Source organism: Natrix helvetica (genome assembly GCF_964273705.1).
Source record: "Natrix helvetica genome assembly, chromosome: 4".
NCBI lineage: Eukaryota > Metazoa > Chordata > Lepidosauria > Squamata > Natricidae > Natrix > Natrix helvetica.
Window position 1 is genome coordinate 53,821,069 of NC_138550.1, and position 19,884 is coordinate 53,840,952.

The 19,884-nt window shown below is 38.7% G+C and overlaps 1 protein-coding gene across 2 annotated transcripts in view; it reads right to left on the bottom strand.

Annotated features, from left to right (window-relative positions):
- Positions 1–19,152, bottom strand: part of RCAN1 (regulator of calcineurin 1) — a 31,284-nt gene extending 12,132 nt beyond the window's left edge. Inside the window, exon 1 of one of the 2 annotated variants that reach the window (XM_081952191.1) lies at positions 18,757–19,152. In XM_081952191.1, coding sequence (XP_081808317.1) covers positions 18,757–19,056 — 300 coding nt within the window. In that variant the 5' untranslated portion in view covers positions 19,057–19,152. Of the gene's footprint in view, positions 1–1,081; positions 1,397–18,756 lie in introns of those variants that run through there. The other variant, XM_081952192.1, reaches the window with a different exon arrangement.
- Positions 19,153–19,884: the final 732 nt, after the last annotated feature.

The following is a 19,884-nucleotide window of genomic DNA, read 5'->3' on the forward strand; positions in this document are numbered from 1 at the left end:
GATTAATAAAAATAGTCGCTATCTTTACAATTTATAGTGAAAGAACTAGGAGTGGAATTTAGAAGGAGAAAGCGTTTTTATATCTTACTTTTTATTCACCAGCAGGAGCAAAATATAATTATCTCAGTTTAGCTAACTTGAAAAATTAACCAGTAACTGAATGATTAGGATTTAAAAAATATTATAGCTGATAAATAAATATTCAAATCAACAATAAAATTATTAACATGGAAGAGATTATTTAATTGCATCTTAAAATAATCATTGTAATTGTTTTAGTAATTATTTTATTTTATTTTAGAATTATTATAATTATTTTAGCATTTAAATGAAAATTTGAACATCCTTAAAAACTAAAATATTCAGGAAACTGCAAGGTTTTTCCCTTTACAACTACAGCTATTTGAGGTCCAAGGAATGTAGAAATAGATGAAAGACGAATACAGCATAGAGTAAAATATTGGAACTGAAACAGAATATAACATAAAATATGGAACAATTAACAACTAAAAAGATTACAATGCTAACCTAATGAAAATAATATTTAATTCAAAAAATACTGTTCTTGTATATGCTAAAAACACCGAGTTATAATTAGAAAGCATCATTTACTTTTATGTCCCTAGATAAGTGTACATTTCTGCTGGAATTTAGGAAGTTGAAGAATTTTTAATATTAGTAGGCTACCAATCTATGACAATGAGAATATATCCCATGGAATTCTTAGACAGATAGCCTGTTAACCTTTATTTCTTCTATTCCAGTTATTTGTACAGTAGCCACACTCAGAAGCATTGTGTGCATAACCAATGATAGCATTAAAGTTGTTATCTTCTGCCCAGAAATACTCGAGAGATTGCAAATAATTAACAAAATATTTTAAGAGTGTTTACGATCTTGCAATCTAATAACACACAAAAACATCAAAGGAACATCAGCTTCTCTACCGTAAAATGTTAACAATGCATCTGTTATTTTGCTTCACTCTCTCTAACCAATTCAATATTCTCAACACACTCACATTTCCCAGTATGCAATATAAACCTTTCCCTAAAGCAGTTTTTACATCCGAAAGTCTTACCCTAATTTCAGGTTGACTGAAAATCTTGTGGTCCGCAACACAAGCAATCAAGGAACCAAAAATGTAATCAAAGTTCCTGAAATGCATTTTTGCTTTCTTGTAAAGATTGCCAGGAGCTCAGCACACGACCAAGAAAAGCTCTTTTCGAAGAAGCAGTTCAGTACTGGAAAGACAGCTTATAAAAGAGACCAAGTCCAGCCCCTCAGCAAACACACACAAAAACCCAACACCCCAAGTTTTAGAGCATCCTGTATGTGACAGCAAATTCCTGAGCAAAGTTCTGCCACATAGTTTCAGGCTGTCAGGGACAAAATGTAAGCTTCAGCTGGAAAGAGGTGACGTAAGCATGTTAGTCAGTTTCCCTATGCTAATTAACTTTGCTCTGGAGTATGGAAAAAACAGCTGAGGTTTTCATAGGCAGCTGCTTTATCAACTCCTCTTGCAACATAGTTTCCGTTGCTAGTAACTCCATTTAGCACTCGGACAACATACTTTTCACTTGAATAGGACAACCCATTTTAAGATGGAAAAAGTTGCTATTTGAGGACTAAGGTTAGCTGCAATAAACAGTAATTAGTTGGCAGGAAATATTTCAAGACTTTGGAAAACTAAGAACAAATCTTAGTCACTATGCAGTCAAAGCCTATATACTTCCTCAGAATTCAGTCCCATGGGTCTTAATGAAACAAATATAGCACTCCTAAACTTTTATTTTCCATGACTGAAAATAAAATGACTAGTTCCATGACTAGTTTTTAAATGAATTCTAGAAAAAAAATCAGTTCAAGTGTATGCTGGCTCTTTTGTGGCTAAGAGCATCATTTTTCTTTTAAGTTACTGGCCCAATACCATCCAATGAAGCCTGGGGTCAAGTGCAGGCCCCCCCCAAACCCTGGGCACCACTTTGCGGCATACCAGAAACTGGGCCACACAATCGAGTGAGCCCCCATCCGCAGGATGCAGGCAGCACATTAAACCACACCCCCTCCGATGTGCAGAAAAGCTCTCTCTGCTGAACTGGTCCCTAGTGTCCAAAAGGTTGGGGGCCGCTGGTCAATTGGAAACTTATCTGTACATCTGTCACTCCAACACTTTAACCACTACAATTACTATTCCATACCCTTTCACTGTGTTGAAAAACAGAGGAATGTTTCACTTGCTTTTTAATCACCTCATATACTTCTGTACAATTATTAAAAGGTGAAGACTTTACGCTGTCGAAGCATTCAAATACTCTCCATTGTATGCAAGAAATTTAAGATGAAGAGAAAGTCTTGCATTCCATCAGCTTTAATTAACATCAGCTTTAATTAAGATCATGTTAAAGCTTTCAATACCGGATTGAGATTACTGTTGTGAAATAAGTAGACAAATGTAAGATGCTCGTCCATTTTAAAGTAAGGCAAATGAATTTGGGTGGAGATCCTCTTCGGTTGGATACAAATGAATTTTGGCAAATTATCAATTATGTCTTTAGTGTATTTCATCTAAATATTTTATATAACCTAGGTTCAGAGTCCACAAGTCCAGCAGACCTTTTAATTCCTCTGCATCACAGATTGTTTGAAGGGCAGATATTACCTTATTGAAGAAACAAACTTGCCTGTTTAAATTTCAGGTCTGTTAATTCTAGAGACACATTTAGATAAACAAATCTTAGAATATATGAAGATTAAGAAAAAAGTTACAACTTTTACTGAATGCCTTAGAAAACACATTTTAATCATCCTACACTTCTGATACTTATCCTCATACATTGCACTTTAAACACAAACATTCATGGCATGTTAATTCATGTTTCTCTGATAACATTTTCCATCCCTATTCTTGTTATTCGAGTTTACTTAGGAAAAAACAATCACAATTTTAAGGTGTACTTGATGAAGTAGACGAACTACAAAAATGAGCCTTACTAAAAGGAAAAAATTCACTTACAAATAACTTATTAAATACTATAAAATCTACCTAAACTTTCTCTAGAAAAATTACAAAATTGAAATAAAGACACCCAAAACGTCTTGCTTATTTTTATTATATTAAGCCTGTATGTGTGTGTGTGTATGCACACACACACACACACATACATATACCTAATATATATATAATATATATCTTGAAATCTTACTCATTAGATTGTGATCTATTAGCTAGTACCTACTTTATTTTACTAGTCTTGCAGTCTTTTGCTGACAAGTCCTTTGATCTACTGTGGAGAATATCAGATTTTGGGTTTGGAGAAGGCATTTGTTATTAGAGGAATCATGCAATACAGAATCTATTACTTGAAATTGTGTTTCATTAGATAGCCATAGCATGCTATTTTCAGAATTAACCTAAAACCATAATTTCAAAAATGAAAGATAAATTACTTTTAATTAGCATGATCTTCAAATTGTACACTTTGAACTTTATTGCAAACATTAATTTAATTTATGCTTCCCCACAAATGGCTAGAAATTACCTAGAGAGCTAAGAAAATAATATTTATTCTCCTTCTCTAAACTCATCCCAATATATACAAACACTACAGTTTATCAAAGCGCTATTGGACTCAAAAGCAGAAAAGCTCCTTTGAATCCAAATCTATATTTCCCCATTTTCTTTCCCTTTTCTCCATATTACTTTATGGAATGCATTTTTCCATCTTTGATTTATATTTGACCTTAACAAAGGTTTTGCAGTGATCAGTTAACAAAATCATAAGTAATCTATCTTTCAAATAAAGGTTTAAACATTTTTGTGGGCTGTATGTTTTACTTTTTATGTATTTATACACGGAGAGCAATAAATCTAATTTGGTTATTCTCTTAATGCAGCAGTTTGGTTGAATTACACTTCTTTCCTGTTTCCTGTCCAGCAGTTTGTAATTAGTAGTTAGAACCATTAAAATCAGGGCTACTGCCCTTTGAAAACAAATGAGCTAATAATCAACCCTAACCCTAAATTCACAAGTGCCATTTCATTTTATTTATTACATTTATATTTTAAATCAGAAAAGAAAATTGTGATATTCTTTAGAGTTTTTAGGTTTCATTTTTCCATATTTTTTCAAACCCTGAAAAAAGGCCTCTTCTCTGAATCCTCTCAAATATGATATTGCAGTTGAACATTATAGTTTTCTTAGCTTTGGCTCATCAGCTGTCCTCTGCTTTCCCAAGAAGCTAACCTTGTGCCTACCTTAATATACCTTCAAAACCAGGCAAATATCCTTTATTTTTTTATTATTTCAGGCTTTATAAGCTTTAATTTTTTACTATTCTATGAATTTAGCACGTTGCTTCAATAACAAGAATAGCAAAAATTGAATTTCAAATATTTATGCCTTACAAGAAACTTACTTTTTCTAGATTTTGTTTGGGGGGGGAGGAAGATTTAAAAAGCAATAGCTATAAATTTCATGGAAAAATATTGCAAATAATTCATCATAAGTTCCGTTTATTCTCCTGACCCAGCTGATAAATGGGTCCCACTTATCAAATCTAGATTGATTAGCTTTATATGGCATTACACTGTGCTCTGGCATTTCTTTAATTCTCAGTTGTAGATTGATAGTTACGTTTTTATTATTGATATCTACATTTTTAAATTGATTTGGAAGCCACCATAACAAATACAGTTTTTCAAAATCCAGCATATCAAATTAAATAACCATCAATACTTTTCCCCCAAAAAGGTTATTTAAATAAACAAATCTTTTAGTTCCTGGAGAAAGTGAGCTGTCAGTTCTACTGGTGGTTTCTAAAATTTCGCAATGATTATTATTAAAATCCGTCATCTAGTCTACTGCTGTCTGTACCTACCAAAAGATGGCATTAGCAAAAAAGTCTACAACAACAACAAAAACAACAACAACAACAATAATAATAATAATCAGCAGCAGCATAGATGGTCATTGAGATAAAAAAAATAAAGAGAAGCTTTGAAGATTAAAACAGTACTAAGGACATGGTCTGGAAGAAATAGATAACTAGATTAACTAGCACAGAACAGCCTGAATTTTGTTCTATACCAGCCCTTCCACCGGAATTACTCTTAAGAGCAATTCCACAAAGGGAAATAAAAAGTTAGGAACCTATTGTTACATGAATCACAATAGAAAAGTCCAAAACGAATGAATCTAACATTAAAAAAAGATTTGATTCCAACCAGATTTTTCAAACTTTGCACTAGAACAAGCAATATTCACAGAATTTAATCTTATTAGAAGATAACTGAGGTAGCAAACGTTCTCTGAACCACAACAGTTCAAAACAAAATATCAGCCATCTTTAACATACTTAGTTCAAATCAAGGGTTCATATTTTTCATCAGAATTATCACTGTGAATTCGTTGTGGATTTGGTCCACTTATATTCATGGGAACAAGTTTTCACCATATAGAAATATTCTTTTAAATAAAAGAGCCATATAGCCAAATAGCTTGGTAGAGGCTTCAGTTGTTGCTTGACTATTCTCCCAACATACCTTATAATTGGTCAATTTGATCTTCCACCTAATTAGGGAATTGCTTGGGAGAAAAGAAAGCGTTCATATACACCAACCATGGTCTACCTATCGCATCTTCATTTTGCTTCACATGAAATTTGGAACAACTAAAGCAGGGGTGTCCAAACTTGGGAACTTTAAGACTTGTGGACTTCAACTCCCAGAATTCCCCAGCCAGCTGGCTAAATGAACAAATCCATGCAGGTTTTTTTTGCAAGATCCTTGGAAGTGGTTTGCCATTGTTTTCTTCCTAGGGCTGTGACAATATGATTGGGCCAAAGTAACCCAGCTAGCTTCATGCCCAAGACTGAACTAGAACTCATGACTGCCCAATTACTAGTTTGGTGCCTTAACCACTACACTAAATTTGCGTTCTAGAAGTGTAGCAGTTGATCCATAAATTCAGACATTAAAAAAAAAAATAGCTCCAGAAGCTTTTCATCTCATGTTCTTAAAAATAGCTCCACACAATTTTCCTAGGTTAATTAATAACTAAACCTGTTTGTGTTTTCCTTTACATTCATAAAAGTTTCCTGTTTGAGGAAAAACTTAAGCATGGCAAGCTGTACCCAAGAATGGATTGCTGGAAAATTATCATAAATTGGAAAGTTGCCCAATAACTTGTGAATAGCCTTTTTAAATGAGTCACCTGAATGGCATAATACTATGATAACAACAGAATGGCAAATCACTTTCCGTATGTGCTTTACAATATATTCCAGTTTCCAGACATCTTGGAAATCTTCTCATACAAATTGCTCTTTCTATGGAAAAACCATGAAGTATTTCCCTGAAGACCATTCGAATTATACGTGAGTTGTACTTCTAATTACAAATTCTCCAAGGTATTAACCAGGGATTGCATTATTCCCAACATAATAGCTACTTTTTCCATTATTCATTGTGAATTTTTGTGGTAATGTATGTTTTGCCTTTTACATATTGATATTTACAATTAGCACCCTGAATTACAACTAGCAGCTGACAGGCAGCCGATGCAATTCCTGAGGATGCACAATCATTGCTGGGGATATTGGAACACATTCCTCATTTCATGGGACAATACTTGGTAATTTCCAGGGGTGGACTGCTGGGGGTTCACACGAGTTTGGGTAATCCTCTAGCTAGGATTCTGCCTAGTTCAGCGAAGCCCCAAATGCCACCCTGGCTGGCCCATTCATCATGCCAGGTAAGAGCAGAGCCTGTGTGGAGGTTCGGAGTGGGGGGGGGGGGGAATGGGCCTACCAGAGGTTCCGGAAGTCCAGAAACGGCCTTGTTTCTAGCTTCTGGAGCCCGGGGGAAGCAGTTTTCGCCCTCCCAGACTCAAGGAAAGCCTCTGGAGCCTGGGGAGGGTGAAAAATGCCCCCCCTTGTGGTGCAGGAGGCTGACTAGGCCATGTCCACCATGGCCACGCCCATCCAGCAACAGGGCAGCAAACCTGTTGCTGCAATTTTTGAAGCCCACCCCTGCAAAGGGCCTTTGGTAGCCCTGTGCAAAGCCATTAAGAGTAATCTAAACAGAAGATGACTAGGGCATGAATGATCATCAGTAATGTCTCTCAATCCCATACTCCCAATTGATGCAAACAATATACTGAAAAAAGCAAATGTCTACTTCATGTTCACATAGCTAGCAGTTATAAACACAATTTTTTAAACAGTAAACACACCTCTGGCATATTGTTTCTAGATGAATGATCACTTAGACTCCATTGGTTCATTAACACCACAGCTGCATTTGAATATAATGGAATGGAATAGAAATCTATTGTTTAAATGCAGGGATGGGCAGCCTGACCTGGGGTCCTTCAGATCTTGTGAATTTCTTGGCAGTTTGAGATGAGGAATGATTGGCACAGAAGTCCAACAATAACTGGAGAACAAATGGCACCTTTCTGGCTTGAGAATGAGAATCAGCCTGGCTTGGACATCCTCTCCTGTTTTCATTTATAAAGATAAATCAGTTTACCATTTTAACCAGATTAGCTAAAACGAACTAGTTTAATAAACTATTGTGTAGAAATAATTTGTTTGAAATCATTACATTACAAAACTGCCCTACTTCTTAAACCTTATGTAAAGGATGAGTAATATATGAAGGCTGGGAATTCCAAATTGACTTCCTGGTCTTCTAGAAGGCCAAAGGAGATCATATACTGATGCTTTTATATCACTCTTCAGCCCATTTTTCCCCAGGATGGAATGGGAGGATTTCATGAGAAAACCCTTTCCTTCCTCAAACTCACCTCTCCTAACAAAAAATATGAACAACAAAAAAAAGTTAGAAGTTGTGCTGAAGAAACACATACATTGAGTTGTCCAATTTCTGTGACATAATGCAATTGTGTGTTACAGGATTATAGGTTGCCTGCCTCTGTATTTAGTTTCACTCTGGACTAGCTATGAAAGACTAACAGCCCTCCAGGTGGCACATAATAGTTCTAAGAATTGCTTCTACATGAGATGATGTGTGTAGCTATCATTGTTTTTTGCCTGAAAAATAAAAGGAAAACCAACATAGTACAGTGGTTTAGGTACTGGACTGACACCAGGAAGAGTCGGGTTCAAGCTACATGGAACATGGAAGCTGGATGACTAACTTTGAGCCAGTCATTATCTCTTAACTCAAAGTACCTCAAAAGTTTGTTACTGCGGAAGGAATTATATTCCCAAACGTCTGAGCAAAAATGTAATATAAATCTAACAAATATATGAATTATTTTTCTCTTGTAACTTTCTTCACGTACTAAGCTGTTAGTTATAGGCCAGCGATGGTGAACCTTTTTTGGTTCGTGTGCCATAAGTGGGAGGAGCGCAGGGGGGTTGTGGGCGGGCGTGCCACACCCATAATGCAATGTGCGACCCCCCCAGTGCGCATGCACGCACTACAGGCACGACCCCCCCATTTTTTGCATGCTTTTTTCACCCTCCCCAGGCTCCAGAGGCTTTATAGGAGCCTGGGGAGGGTGAAAACAGCCTCCCCCCCCGGGAGGCCCTCCGGAGGCTTCAGGGACCTTCAGGAGGCTTCCCTGAAGCCTTCGGAGCGCTCAAAACAACCCTCCGAGCAAACCGGAAGTCCGTTCCCAACCTTCCGGTTAGCTCATAGGGGTGTTTTTTTGTGCTCCAGAGGCTTCAGGGAAGCTCATGAAGCCTCCGGAGGGCCTCTGTGGGGAGCGGGGGAGGCTCTTTTTGCCCTCCCCAGGCTCTATAAAGCCTCTGGAGCCTGGGGAGGGCAAAAATGGCTTTTAAAAAGGGTGAACTCAGCTGGCCAGCACTCGCATGCGCAAGCGTGCCCTGGCAAATGGCTCCCCATGCCATAGGTTCGCCATCCCGGCTATAGGTGAATAGAAATCATAGAAAAGAAAGATCACTTTGTTTTCCTCCCCACCTGCAGTTTTTAGCTAGCTATAGAGAATATAATCGTGTTTTTATACCCTTGATATAAAAACACTATACATTAGTTTATTTGGCTTCCATAACCCTCTGTAACAGTGCTTTTAAAACATTAGGCTGTAAAAGAGCATCTAGCTTACACTTGTAGGCCCGTTACAAGGGGACCAGCATAAATATCAAGCCCACGAGACCTTTCATATACTAACATTTGGTAAAATAGACTAACCTTATAATTAACGGGGAAGAAAATAAGTAAACATTTATCCACATCACTAATAATTTCAAGAGATAGTAGCATCCTGACACCTAGCCAAACTCACATTATTTTTTTAAAAAGGACAGGATTGCACTTGAATCAAAGATAATGAGGCAATCCTGATTAGGAAAGAGCATTTGTGTGTGTGTGTGTGCGTGTGTGTGCGCGTGCGTGCGTGTGTGTGCACATGGAGTCTCAATAAAAGGGGTGGGGAGGGGAAGAGCGGGAGATCACCTTTGCACTGTTGCCAAGAAAAATACATGGATATATCCATAGAGTCAGCAGGAGCTGAATTAAGTTTTACAGGGGCTTTATGTTTTAAATCTATTCATTTTTATTATATCTCACATTTTATAATACCCCAAAATAAGACATACATATTAAAATAGTCATTCAGTTTATAGCATGCAATGAACAGTTAACGTAACAGACAATAGATTTCAAGGTGGCTACTACCCACCTGAGAAGATAGCACCCTCTTATTATTATACAAATATTGTGCATGTTGGCCTTAACCAGTATAAGCAAAAATATTGTCTTTTAAATAAAAAAATCAAAAGCCATATAAACAACACCTGTGACACAATTTTGTGTATATTTTTATATTGCTTCCACAAGTTCAATTATTGTTAACATAAAAGGTTTTTTTTATGTCAGCACTAACGTAGAGTAAGCTTGTAGTACAGAAACCTGCTATTACTATTTGGCTTGGTTGCACAATCAGATGTGACTGGATTTGGCATTTTTGTCCACCTATTGAGTCCTTTCCAAAGATTTGAGATAGGCAGATGTTGTTCTTTGATGATGTTAATTATTTTTATTTTTTATTTTTGTCCCGCCTTTATTATTTAACAAGTAACTCAAGGAGATGAACATAGTTAATACACCTTCCTCCTCCTCCTTTCCCCACAAAAACAACCTTATAAGATGAGTTAGGCTGAGAGCAAGTGACTGAAAGCTGGCATTGGTATATTGGTGACATATTAGTATGTTCTATAGGTTCAATGCAGCATAATTACTGTGGACTGGATAACTATTGTCTTCGTTGCAAGTTTAGAAAATGGTTTCAGTAGCATAAAGGAATTCAGAGTCTTACTCTCAATTGTTTTAGTAATTCTTTCCCATTTTCGATGGAGAAACAATTATTCATTTAATAAGTTACATTCTTACATCTTTTATTACTTTGGTTCTTTATCCAGATGTATATATCTTGTTAAAAGTATCCATTCATATCTTTCCTTCTTTAATAGAAAATACAAAATATAATTGCTAGGACTACCGTTAACATACATTTTATTTTAGCTCCTTTTAATTACAAATGTTAAAGCGCTAGAAATAAAAGAATTTGCTGCCATTTTTCTAACTAGGCAGAAATGAATTTAAAAGACAAAGATAATTTCTCTACAAACATCATAGTTTATTCTTTTAAATTTCCAAATGATAGTCACAAATAACTAAAAATAATACCAACTTACTAGAACTTTCAATAATGAAGTATTTATACTCCAAACATACTGCAGCGCCTTAAGATTAGATTTTCAGAAGATAAAATCATGATGCACAGAACCATTAGCAATATACTTAACTACACTAGAACTGCAGTATATTTACTAAATTAATTTTAAATACTTAAATCTTTGTCTAATTTTAATTTTGAAGAATTACCTGTTTATCTAGTTTACTATTTTTTTTCAAACTCTGCCCTATATTTTCCCATGTAGCTATTTAAAACAAACACCCAATTCTATAAATAGTTCCTTAATTACAAAATACAGATCAAATTTTCAAGCTTGCATCATTGCTACCAGAGTCAGTGCCAGTTATGTCATAAGGGCTTCAAGTGATCCTGTCTCCATTCCTAGGCTGTAAAGCTTTCTTCTCATACGATCATAACTACAAATCCTATGCTTGCAATTGATTTCTATTTACTTCTAAAGTAGATGTCCAACTGCAATACAAACAGCAAAAATAAGCAGTGCATTGCTGTCAGACAATTGGTCCTTGTTGAATTCTGTCTTCTACTGATAAATGTCTGCATCTAGATTGTTTTTATCGTTGTAGTGTAATATTGTGCATATAAGTAGGAATGAACTTTGCATGAGTTGCTGGGTTGATGAGTTTGCATGTTCTCTTTCCTCTTCTTCTGGGACTGAGAGAAGATGTAATTTGAATTGTTTTGCTTTAGCTGATTCCTGGTTCCTCATATGCAAACAAAGAATTGTTTGAAAGAAATAATTCAATTATTAAATAAATATATTTCACAGCCAATTGTTTCTTCTGGGTCCTTTAAGAAAATATTTAACACAAAGTTGGAAATCTGTTAAAGGAGAACTAATTCTGGTTGGTTTGTTTGTTTGTTTATATCTATAGGAACAGAATTTGAACTTGCCATGCCTTGATGCATTTTTTGTTCATGTATACAAATTCTGATTTGCTTTGTATATAAATCTTCTGGATCTCTGCTGCCACATGGTATAAATTTTAAAACCCTAGTAGCAATTATTTTTCTGGAGCATACTATTGATCCAGAGAACCCTGATACAATATAAAAAGCAAGGAGCTCTGAAATTTCTCACTAGGTGCATATGTGGAACTTTTGACTGGTATGACACAACCCAAGTTGTCTGTTTCATTTCCAGATACTGCTAAAAGCTACTGTCCAAATTGTTACACAAGACTTTGAAAAGTGATTTGAAGCAAGTGTGATTGCACACACGTACACACATCCCTTCTAGGTAGATACAAATTAGTTCTAGATACAATTTACTATAAAATCAATGTTATTAAAATTATTTGATATGCATTCATTAACATTCCTGCTTATCATTTGAGCCTCAAAACTTTCAGTATTGTTCTTAGATACTTTTATTTTTTATAATTTCTTCTTCTTTATTTGCCATTTTAGAAAAAAAGTATTTCATGTATAGCACTGCCGTTAAAATAATAAAGTGTTATTTAATGGCATTTATTCTATTGTGCCATTAAAGGAATGTCTCCCTAGAGAAGAGCGCTTTACTGTACCCACTATCTACCCATTATCATGTTATATGATACTTCAAAGAATGGAAACTAGATGGTACAAAGAAATAAGTGGAACAATCTTCTTATAACTTCAAATGGAAACTTAGAACCATAAAAAAAATGCAAAACTATAAATAACCTGTTTCCTTAAGCAAAAGCAAGAATCCAAAGTATGTTAATGATACTTGGGAGAATTTCTTCAGACTTCCTCAATTATCCCTTTAACCTCTATACAACAAAATTGAGGTAAACAAAAATTAAAAGAGAAGCAGAACCTGGCAGACAGATTAGTTTGAAAGAAAAAGGAAGGAAAGATTTTAAATATAAAGCAAGGAACTTAAAGTAAACATATTTCCACTTTCCATTCATCATTTCTCTGTAATAGTTCCATATTATTATTTTAATTATAATTTGAAAATATTCCCCGAAACACTTGTCAAAAACTATTTTTAAACATATAAAATAAATGCCATCAATGGGCAGACTCATTCTCCTCCACAGCTGAAAGACCCATTATTCTACAGGAGAGCTAGATCTTAACTATTTCTCTCTGAAATGTCAATAGGGATGAGGTCATACTTGTCTCTGAGGATAAACGGTACCAGAATAAGGGAGCCTTCACCCAGAAGACTTATTTCTTATTTCCACTATAAGATGTGTTATTGAATCAACAGAATTTACTTGAATTGGACTAGCATCTTTAATTGAACCTAGAAGCCAATCAGTAAATAATGGTGCTCAGACAAAAGAGGCTATCATATGCAGGATCCAATCAGGTTGGTTATTGGGACCAGAGGTTTAGTCTTCTGAGTTTTTGGACTCATGCTAGAGTCCATCTTCAGGGAACTCTCTTTAGCAGTGAGTGTTCTTTGGGCTATTCTGTGTGTGGTATTTATGTAGTGCCTATTGTATGTAGCTTTTTTGATGCAGATTGGGGTGTTGATGGTTGGCTATTAAGTTGTTGGCTATTGTTTCCTTGTGCTGCCAATCCCTCACTTCTTATCCTGTTTCCCTGAAAATAAGCCCTCCCCAGATAATAAGCCCAATCAGGCTTTTGAGCGCATGCGCTAAAATAAGCCCTCCCCCAAAAATAAGCCCTCTCTGAAAAATATTGCAACACAGCAGCAGCCATGAGGTGGCCACGCTTGCTGCCTCCTGCACCTCAGAAATAATAAGACCTCCCCGAAAATAAGGCCAAGTGCTTATTTCGGGGGTCAAAAGAAAATAAGACCCTGTCTTATTTTGGGGGAAACACAATAAGTATTTGATAGGCTGGTGGTAAATCAGCATATTGACTGACAAGACGCCCGTTTCCCAGACTTCAATCACTTCTCTGGCTGTTTGCTTGCCTGCTTGTCCAACAATCATAAAATCATGTACAGTATGTCCTTGTTCATTGCAGTGAGGCTACCAATGAGTTTGAGTCTCCTTGCCTGACCGCTTGCTTGTGTTGTTGCAATCTGGTGGTTAGTTCCCCCCCATCTCCCCTACATAGTCACAGGGGGATCTGATAGATTACATTAGAAGTATCTCCCACCTCCAAATGATCTTTAAGATTGTTTGAAAGTGGGAGATGCTTCCAATGTAGTCTACCGGAGCCCCTGCAGATTGCTCGTGTGGCTATGTAAGACAGACAGGAAGACAGTTAACCACCAGATTGCAAGAACACAAGCGAGTGGCCAGATAAAGGGCCCAAACTCATTGATAGGCTCTGATTGCAATGTACAAGGGCATACATTCAATTTTGCAGAACTTCCATTATCTCCATCAATGTCATCTTAGTTGCCCAGCTCATTCAAGATCCATTACAACATTAGGGAGAAGATAAAGTACCCAGACGACACATTATTAAATGGAAATTGGGGGGGGGGGGAGAGACAGAAGGGGAAAACAGAAAAGAAAATACTAAATATACAAGTATATATTCAAGAGCGAGATATAAAGGGGAAACATGTCCAGGGTAGACTAGTGAAGGTAAGAGAATAAGAAATGATACTAAATTATATTTGGGCTGACGGAAATACCATCCCAAGGAAACATAAACTGAGTTTTGAAATATACACCAACAATAATAGAAAAAGAAAGTGAGAGAGAAGGAGAGATTGAAATGAAGATGGGAAAGAAGAAAGAGGTAAGGAGAGGAGGATGGAAGGGAGAGAAAGAGAAGGAGAGAGGGTAGGAAGGGGAAGAGGAAGAGCAGGAGTAAGAGAAAGGTAAGGGAAGAAGAGAGGAGAAGGAGAGGAGGAAGGAAGAAAGTAAAGAAGGGAGTGAGGGAGAAAAGAAAGGGAAAACAAGGTGTTACAAAAGGAGGAAGGGATGGTAAATAAAGCAACCCAAATTGTACATTATAACTTATTAAATGAAATAATAAATGTATAAGTATGATAAATGTAAAGAAGAATACCAATTATGTGAATGTATACTCTCAGAGGCATACGCTAGACTGAATCCCAACTGTTTAGATAATTTGCTTCATCAAGAGCCTTGTACAATTCTGCCCCACCATCTTTACCCCAAAGGAAACATACTAGAATTTCTCTGGATAGCAGTTAGTTATCACTGCCTCTTGCAGAAAGGTGTCATCACCCTCGTTACCAAAGAAAAATTCACCATAGCTTCAACCTGTTACTTCCCTGACAATTTTGACAAAGTGGGTAGGAGGAGATTTAGTCCATGGGGGCAGAACTAAAACCTATTTCTCTATCAATAAGTTTGAAACAAAATCAGATGACTCTACAAAAAAGTCCTAGTGTCAACATATTTTGACCAGCCAACTTTTAGCCCTAAAATTAGAATTATTTCTAAACAATGTATGGATGAAATTACTGCAGAAACATATTGGTATTCTGCAGTGGTGGGTTCTTAGCGGTTCGGATTGGTTTGGCTGAACTGGTAGTAGTTGGAACCAGCAGTGACCCAGGGATGCCATGCCCCCGAACCAGTTCTCCTGGTGGCGCCATAGGTGCCGCCATCTTGTTTTTTGCTTCTGTGCATGTGCAGAGCAATTTTATTGCTCTGTGCAGGCACGTGCAGCGCCCAACAAGCGCGCATGCACATGGCACACCCACTCTCTTCAACCAGAGCTCTGTACCCTCTAGGGCTGTGATGGTTAACCTTTTTGGCACTGAGTGCCGAAACTGGAACACCTGTGCCTGCACCCGAACTGGAGTCCCAGAACCCAGAAGAGAGCAGCTGGCCAATGCGCATGCATGCAGCGGCCAGCTGCTCTTCTGGGTTCCATCACACGCATGCCTGCCAGCCAGCTGGTCTAGAGCACATGAGCGCCGGCCAGCTGCTCTCTTCTGGGTTCTGGCGCATGCATGTGTGTGCCAGAACCTGGAAGAAAGCAGCTCTCCAGCGCGCATGCGCGTGGCGAAACACAGAAGAGCAGCTGGCTATGGCGTGTGTGCCCACAGAGAGGGCCATAGATTCACCGTCATGGCTCTAGGGTTACATAGACCTTAGTACAATCTCTTGATAGCTACTTCCAACAGTCAGGCAGCATCCACTGCACTAGTAACCAATCTGTCTCATCTGATATATCTACCTTTATATTTCTATGAAACTCTTAACTCTGCCTTCCCTGAGTTTAAAGGGAACATGTACTCCCACTCTAGCACAAAGCACATAGTCATTTCTGTTCCCTCACCTGATGAATGACTGTTCCAATTTCCCTTCCAATCCTTCTTTGAAATGTCTTGAGATTTGACTGTGGCAGTCCAATCTGCTTTCCAACAAATAACCCACAAAATTCTCAGACTTGGGCTGATAATTCCATGTCAAATAAGTGGAATATGATTCCTCTCAAAATTTATAATACAGTTCCTCAAGTCAAATGGCAGCTCATTTTCACTGTTGAGGCTTGGATTTGATTATAGCTGATAGTTCCAAGTGATGGCAGTCTGTCTAAACATGCCATTAGCTACAACACAAGATACTCTCCTGAACATGATGCTGGATCCCCCGTGCCATATCTGCTACCCATGAAGACATCACTATAATTGAATTGAATTTTATTGAATTTATTGAATTTATAGACCGCCCCCTCTCCCTGAAGGGACTCGGGGCCGATGATTTTCAAACTGTCACAGCCTCTGCTTACAAGCACCCTGAAGCCCCACCATTTCCCTCTTCATACTCATGCTGTACTCCAGGGGTGTCAAACTGGCGGCCTGTGGGCCGGAGGCATCATGTGCAGGCCACACCCATCCCAGGTCCAGGAAGAGAAAAACACCATGAAGCATCACATGATGACAACCTGATACTGCTAGTTTGACACCCATGCTGTATTCCATTACTACTTCTTCCCATATTTCTTACAGTTCCTCTGCTGATCATCTTACCACAACACCAAAGCTCTAAAAACTACCCATACTACTTTCATTTTCACTTGTCTTGGATTCTTTTTCAGTGGTTGCTTCTAGAACAAAAAACCTCTGGATTACAGTGCTATAAACAGCCATTTTATGGCGCGTATATGTAATAATAGAAATTCCTGCAAAATAATTTTCAAAGAAATTAAATATTGTACTACACTTCCAGGTTTTATAGAAACTGGGTTTTTAAATCAACTTCTTTGGAAGACATTTACCAACCAAGTGGTGTCATTTCACCCTCTTGTGGCAGATCCAGGGATGATTTCATTTTTAAGTCTTGAACAGCATGGTATTGTCAACAACATTGCATTTCTGTACTGTGGCTTATTTAAGGTTTCCAAGTTTTTTTTAAATAGTCCTTTACATCCTAATTAAAGAATATAAAAATGTTTATTGGCTCAGAGTAAATTTTAGGTAATTTCTTAAAACTGTAATCTTCTAAACTATAGAGTGAACTGTTTCAAAGTAATTTTAGAAAAATCTCTTCAGAACAATCTCACTGGTAAGAAGCATGAAGTGGTATGCTAGAAGCCAGGAATTTGCATGAAATTGATGCACTCTAAGTGTATGGTCACAAGGCTTTTAAGGTTAACAAAAGGTCTGATTCATATGGATTCAAGGCCACCTCTAATTTGCTCCCTAGGTGCTATTTTTGGGGTTCTGCAACCACCAAAATATTGACAGCAATGGGCCTTTTAATTCTGATGGGAGGGGAGATGATGACTGTCCCATTCTGATTTTCTTAAGTAATGTACCTGAGGGCTAGAGCTATTCTGTTAAGCTAAACTCCTGAGCATATTTTCGGGGGGGGGGGGAAGGTAGTGTATCTTATTTTTTATTCTACCAAAAGGAGACAGACATAAAAGGTAATTTCTTAAAATATTCATGAGCTGCTGTACAATAAAAGTGGCTTGCCAAATTAGATTGAAAATTTATCAGATATTAATCTGAGAGCAGGACAGACCGCAGTGTTACAGGTCAAAAAAAGGTGTATAAAAGCTAGTGTGCTTCTTCAGCAAAAGCCAGAGAACATGAATTGACAAATAAAAGTTGATTAAATGGTAAAGCAACGCAAAAGTAGCCTTTTTAAAAATACATTGTAATGGTATATCATGAGGGCATATGGTCATGAATAGTTTTGGGTTGATAATTAATGATTTAGTAAGTGGAAGGGGCATATCATTTACAATGGTAACAGTATCCAAAAAGTTAATTGAAGATCTTTTTCTCCCCACTGAATAACATAAACATATTTATTTGGCAGATAACTGCTCCACTGTATTCTCCCTCCACCCAAGCACTTAGCTGTAAAGTAGCAATGTAGGTTACCCAGAAGTGGTCAGCACTTCTTGGAAATTGGAAATGGAAATTCTTAATGAGCTGGGAACCAAGCTATATCTTTCCAACACAACGATGCAGCTACTAGAAGCACCTGCTAGAATCTAATCTAGCTGGAGATTTTTTTAAAAATAAGCACAAAAGAGATGATATTACGTTCATTTCATCCAAGAAGGAATGCCCAGATTAGAAAGCTCAAAAGATTTCTTTGTGATGCTGCCACAGCATTCTGTGCATCCTATTTTGCCCAGCTCTTGTCCCCTTCCTAACTATGGGAGGAGTCAAAACTCCAACTCAAATCGTGAAGATGTTCCTGGGTGCACACCTGGGTCCACGCAGGATGAGCAGCTGACATCTAAACCAACCAAACTGTTGCCTTAAGAATGTTCAAGTGTGGGTTTCGGGCTTCCTTGGCACACTTCTTTTCCCGAAGGGCATGAACGCTCCCGCAGAGAATGTTCACCACCACGGGAAAGCCCCTTTCGGCCGCTAACCCCTTATTTCACAGTGCTGTGTTCCTGGTCCACGGCAGCAGCTCTACCGCCTTCCAGATGTTGACCTCCTGCGGGGCCATCTACCACCGCGGCTGGCTTTCCTGGACGGCGGTCAGGCCTGTCTTTCGGCCGGTCTCTCGAGGCCACCATCCTCCTCTCGGCCTGATCTGTCAGTTCTCTCGCGGGCAGACACCCTAAAGCACGCGCCTACACACGGCCGCCCGCCCGCCCGCCGCCGCCGCCCTCGGAAAGCGAGGCAGCTCCTCCACCCCTCTTTTCCCCACCCGCTCGCCTTTCCCGCCGGTTCACCCACCCTGCAGGGGCCATCGGCGAAGAAGACGGCCAACGGCAGGTTACAGGCGATCAGCGCATGGGGCAGATCGTGCAGCGAGACCGTCTCCATGTCGATGAAGTTCCAGTCCGATTCAAGCTCCACCGCCGCTTCCACCTCCTCCTGCTCCGCCGCCTTTTCCTCGCTTTCTGGCTGCGTTTCGCCAACGGGAACTGCTGCCTTTGCGTCTTCTGCGGTTGCCGCAGCCCTCTTCTCGCCTGGGTCGCCTTCTTCCTCGTACGGCTCCCGCTGCTCTTCCCAGCCGCCCCCCCGATCCTCCATGCCGAGGGCAGGGGAGGAGCCAGTGGGTGGCAACACACGCGCTCGGGTTGGGCCCAGCTGAGGTAGGAAGAAACAGGGATTAGCGTCGTCGCCGCCCACCCAAAATTAACCCCCTCGGCCCCTGAGGTCGGACGGGCGTCACGCCAAGGCCTGTCCCGAGCCAATCAAACCCCTCGACTCCACTTCAACAGGTTACCTATCGTGAAGCGTCTCGGCTCCACAACAACCATTTTAGGTGAGGGCACTGCCCACCTTTGCTTCTCCGCCCCCTTCTCGGTTTCTTGCTTTGCGAAGGGCGTAGCGTTGGTCTCCTGCGACCCGCGCTCAGAATCTCCTTCACTTTCGTTGCATAGAGGCAGTAATTACGAGTCCCGAAGGCCTTTTTTTTAGATGAATGGGAAAGGCGTTTTGTAGCTTCTGTAGGCCATATTATTGAGGCTTAAGGCTGCATTTAAGTTATTTATCTAGTTCAGTGGGTCTCAACTTTCCTAATGCAACCTTCCTTTAATACAGTTCCTCAGGTTGTGGTGACCCCCAACCATAAAATTATTTTATGTTTTCCGTATTTTTTCGAAAATATGTGTTTTCCAATGGTCTTAGGCGACCCCCTGTGTCGTTCGACCCCCAAGGGGGTCCCGACCCACAGGTTTAGAACCACTGATCTAGTTCTTAACCTAACGAGATCGAGACAACCATTCAAACATTTTCCCTATATTGTAAGGCTGTTTGCAAACGTTGATCATTGCCTGAAAATACACTTATAAAGGTAAACCTCCTCCTTGGGGTGCTCTGTACTGAGTTCACTACAACAGCTTTTTGTAAAGATGC